This window comes from Otolemur garnettii, unplaced genomic scaffold (assembly GCF_000181295.1).
Source record: "Otolemur garnettii isolate 467f Iridium unplaced genomic scaffold, OtoGar3 scaffold00151, whole genome shotgun sequence".
Lineage (NCBI taxonomy): Eukaryota > Metazoa > Chordata > Mammalia > Primates > Galagidae > Otolemur > Otolemur garnettii.
The window spans coordinates 840738-844032 of NW_003852546.1; the positions used below are offsets into that span (position 1 = coordinate 840738).

General features: G+C 38.8%; 1 protein-coding gene across 1 annotated transcript in view; it reads right to left on the reverse strand.

The window, feature by feature from the left end:
• NFATC3 (nuclear factor of activated T cells 3) overlaps positions 1-3295 on the reverse strand; it is a gene marked incomplete at its 5' end in the record, with an annotated part of 113526 nt that overhangs the window by 65056 nt on the left and 45175 nt on the right. Inside the window, one exon of the mRNA XM_023518917.1 lies at positions 1172-1344. Within this exon, the coding sequence (XP_023374685.1) occupies positions 1172-1344 (173 nt within the window). The remainder of the gene's footprint in view (positions 1-1171; positions 1345-3295) is intronic.

A 3295-nucleotide genomic window follows, 5' to 3' on the forward strand; every position in this document is an offset into this window, starting at 1 on the left:
AGGGGGACAGCTTGAGGCTCCGGTCTCAAAAAAAAAAAAAAAAAAACAAAAAAAACAGAGACATCAATACATATATGAGTGTAGAACACTCTGGCAGGATAATGAAGCTGGCAATGGTAGCTGCATCTAAGAAGGGAAACCGCTGACTCTACTTTATATTCTTTTTGAATCTTGTACCATGTACTTACATTGTTTATTAAAAATTAATGGGCAGAGCCTGTGGCTCAGTGGGTAGGGCACCAGCAGGTTCAAACCTGGCCCCGGCCAAACTGTCACCAACAAGCAAATAACCCTAGATGAATTCTTGGGAGACTTGTGGCTCAGTTTCCTTTTTTACAAAATTATGGCGTGAAACGGAGGTTGCTATGAGCTGTGATGCCATGGCACTTTACTGAGGATGATAAAGTGAGACTCCTTCTCTAAAAAAAAAATAAATAAATAAATAAATAAATAAATCATTTGGGTGGCGCCTGGTGGCTCAAGGAGTAGGGTGCTGGTCCCATATACCAGAGGTAGCAGGTCCAAACCTGGCCCCAGCCAAAGGAACTACAAAAAAAAAAAAAAAAAAAAATTAGGGCATGGAACTAGAACATTCCAAGTGTATGCCCTAAAGATCTAAATACTAGTCTGAATATTTCATTCATACCAGGGCTTGAGTAGATGTTAGGTTCTAGGGCCTTTTCTTGTGTCTTGCCTTTGTAAACAGAAGGAAAAAACATTCAATGATTTAATCAGATGTGTAAATAATTTTAGGGTTAAAAAATACTCCTTAAGACTTATTTAGCTAATGGATCAGTTTGCAGAAACAATTATATTCCAACATGAAGGCTGACATTTTAATGAAACAATCATGACCAAGCGACATTTAAAAGCACCAGAATCACAGCTTCATGACTTGGGCCTCATATGCCATCAGCCTACCTTCTTCATTTAAAGATAAAAAAAACTGTGTTTGTCTATCATCACATAAACTATCACAAGAAGCCATTTTTAAATTCCAAGGTCAGTACTCTTTCTACCTAAACATGTTAGCTTATTTCCATGAGAAAATTAAACTAGCAACCCACTCTATGATTCAGTTTATACTTCTGATGCACATATTAAATTATAAACAAACAGAAAATAAACTATTACAAACAAAATCTTAAAACATCATCACAAGCTCACTTACAGCACTCAACAGGTATAGAAGCTATCTGTAGAGAAAGGACTTTTCCATTGGGTTGTGGGATGTGTACACGAAACACAAGTCGTACTCTAGTATTCTTTCTGCCAATATCGGTTTCTCCTTTTCGAAGTTCTATATCTGAATTGCGGAGCTTCAAAATACCAGCACAGTCAATACTAAAGAGAAAAATATAAAAATTTAATTTGCTTATTAATGATCATACCTCTAAACAAATACATAGATATGCATGTTTTGTTAATTTGTCAGGGGAAAAACTATCCAAAATCATATCAAAGAAGAAAGGTATGCATAATTGTTATTCTCTGCTATCTCAATTTAGGGATTAAAAATATTTTTGAAGGACAGAAGTGCAATAGTTAAGTATAGTAGATTGTAAAGTGGCTATCAATAATGCTTCCCTATTGGGCAGTGCCTGTGGCTCAAGGAGTAGGGCACGGGCCCCATATACCAGAGGTGGTGAGTTCAAACCTGCCCCAGCCAAAACTAGAGAAAAAAAAAAAGCTTCCCTATTGTTGTACTTGTATGTTTCTCCTCTTGCCATTAAGAGATGGAGTACCCCCTCAATGAATCCCCAACAATAAAAAGGAGATGGAGTATCTATGTCTCTTCTCTTTTAGAGCTGACCTATGACTTGCTTTGAAAATAGAGCATGTGGTCATGTGACAGTATGCAAATGATGAGCCTAGTACTGAAGAAGATTGGTAATTTCCACATTTGCTCTTGTAGCATAATGGAAAGAAAGACCTAGACAATATTTCTAAACAATCCAGCCACCCTAGACATCTTGGATGTTCAAACCCAGATGAGCTCCCACTGAATCTATCCAGGTACATAAGTTGACCTCAGCTGACACCATTGAAATAAATGAGGTGAACTCAGTCAACCCAAGGAATCACAAAAAATACAGTTATTTAGGCCAGTTAATTCTGGGGTGCCAGAACCATAAACATAAAGAAAAAGATTTTTAATTCTGTAACGAAGTCAGAAAAGATTCACTTACAAGACTGTAATAAAGTTATCAATAACATATTTAGACTTCTTTTTTGAGACAGAGCCCCAAGCTGTCGCCCTGGGTAGAGTGCCATGGCATCATAGCTCATAGCAATCTCCAACTCTTGGGCTTAAGCAATTTTTGCCTCTGCCTCCCACGCAGCTGTGACCACAGGTGCCCGCCAAAATGCCTGGCTATTTTTTGGTTGCAGCCTTCATTATTGTTTGGCGGGCCTGGGCTGGATTTGAACCCGCCAGCTCAGGTGTATGTGGCTGGCATCTTAGCTACTTGAGCCACAGGCACCAAGCCTAGACTTTCATAATGAAGTGTTTATTAATAAAAAATGATCCTCATGCCTGTAATCCTAGCACTCTGGGAGGCTGAGGTGGGTGGATGGCTTGAGCTCATGAGTTCAAGACCAGCCTGAGCAAGAGTGAGACACCTCATCTCTAAAAAATAGCCAGACATTAGGCAGGCACCTATAGTCCCCAGCTACTTCGGAGGCTAAAGCAAGTGAATCAGTTAAGCCCAGGAGTTTGAGGTTGCTGTGAGCTACGATGCCAGAGCGCTCTACCTAGGGCAAAAAGTGAAACTTTGTCTCAAAGAAAAAAATAAATAAATAAATAATGATCTATCAGACTAAGCTCCTTGCATTCTTAAGTAATGTACATAAATGACTAAACTTTTCCATATAAGTCTAACATTTCACCATCTTCAAAAACAGCAACTATAAAGTATCTTTGTTATTTATATATTGGACAATAAAGCAAGTGGATAATTAATTATGATCAAACCTTCTAGTATGTTACAAGTTTACTCCCTCTGAAGCATTTATTAGATTGTGTACTTTATCGGTAGTTTTAACTCCAATGTTTACTGTATAGAGACTATAGAAGTTGCTTTGAAGAACATACTCTAGAACTAGCTCATCAAAACAAGAACAAGTAAAGCACAAGAAAGTATCCCAAAAGGAATTTTTTTATTTTTTGAGACAGAGCCTCAAGCTGTCCCCCTGGGTAGAGTGCTGTGAAATCGCAGCTCACAGCAACCTCCAACTCCTGGGCTCAAGCGAGTCTTCTGCCTCCTCCTCCCCAGTAGCTGGGACCACAGGCACC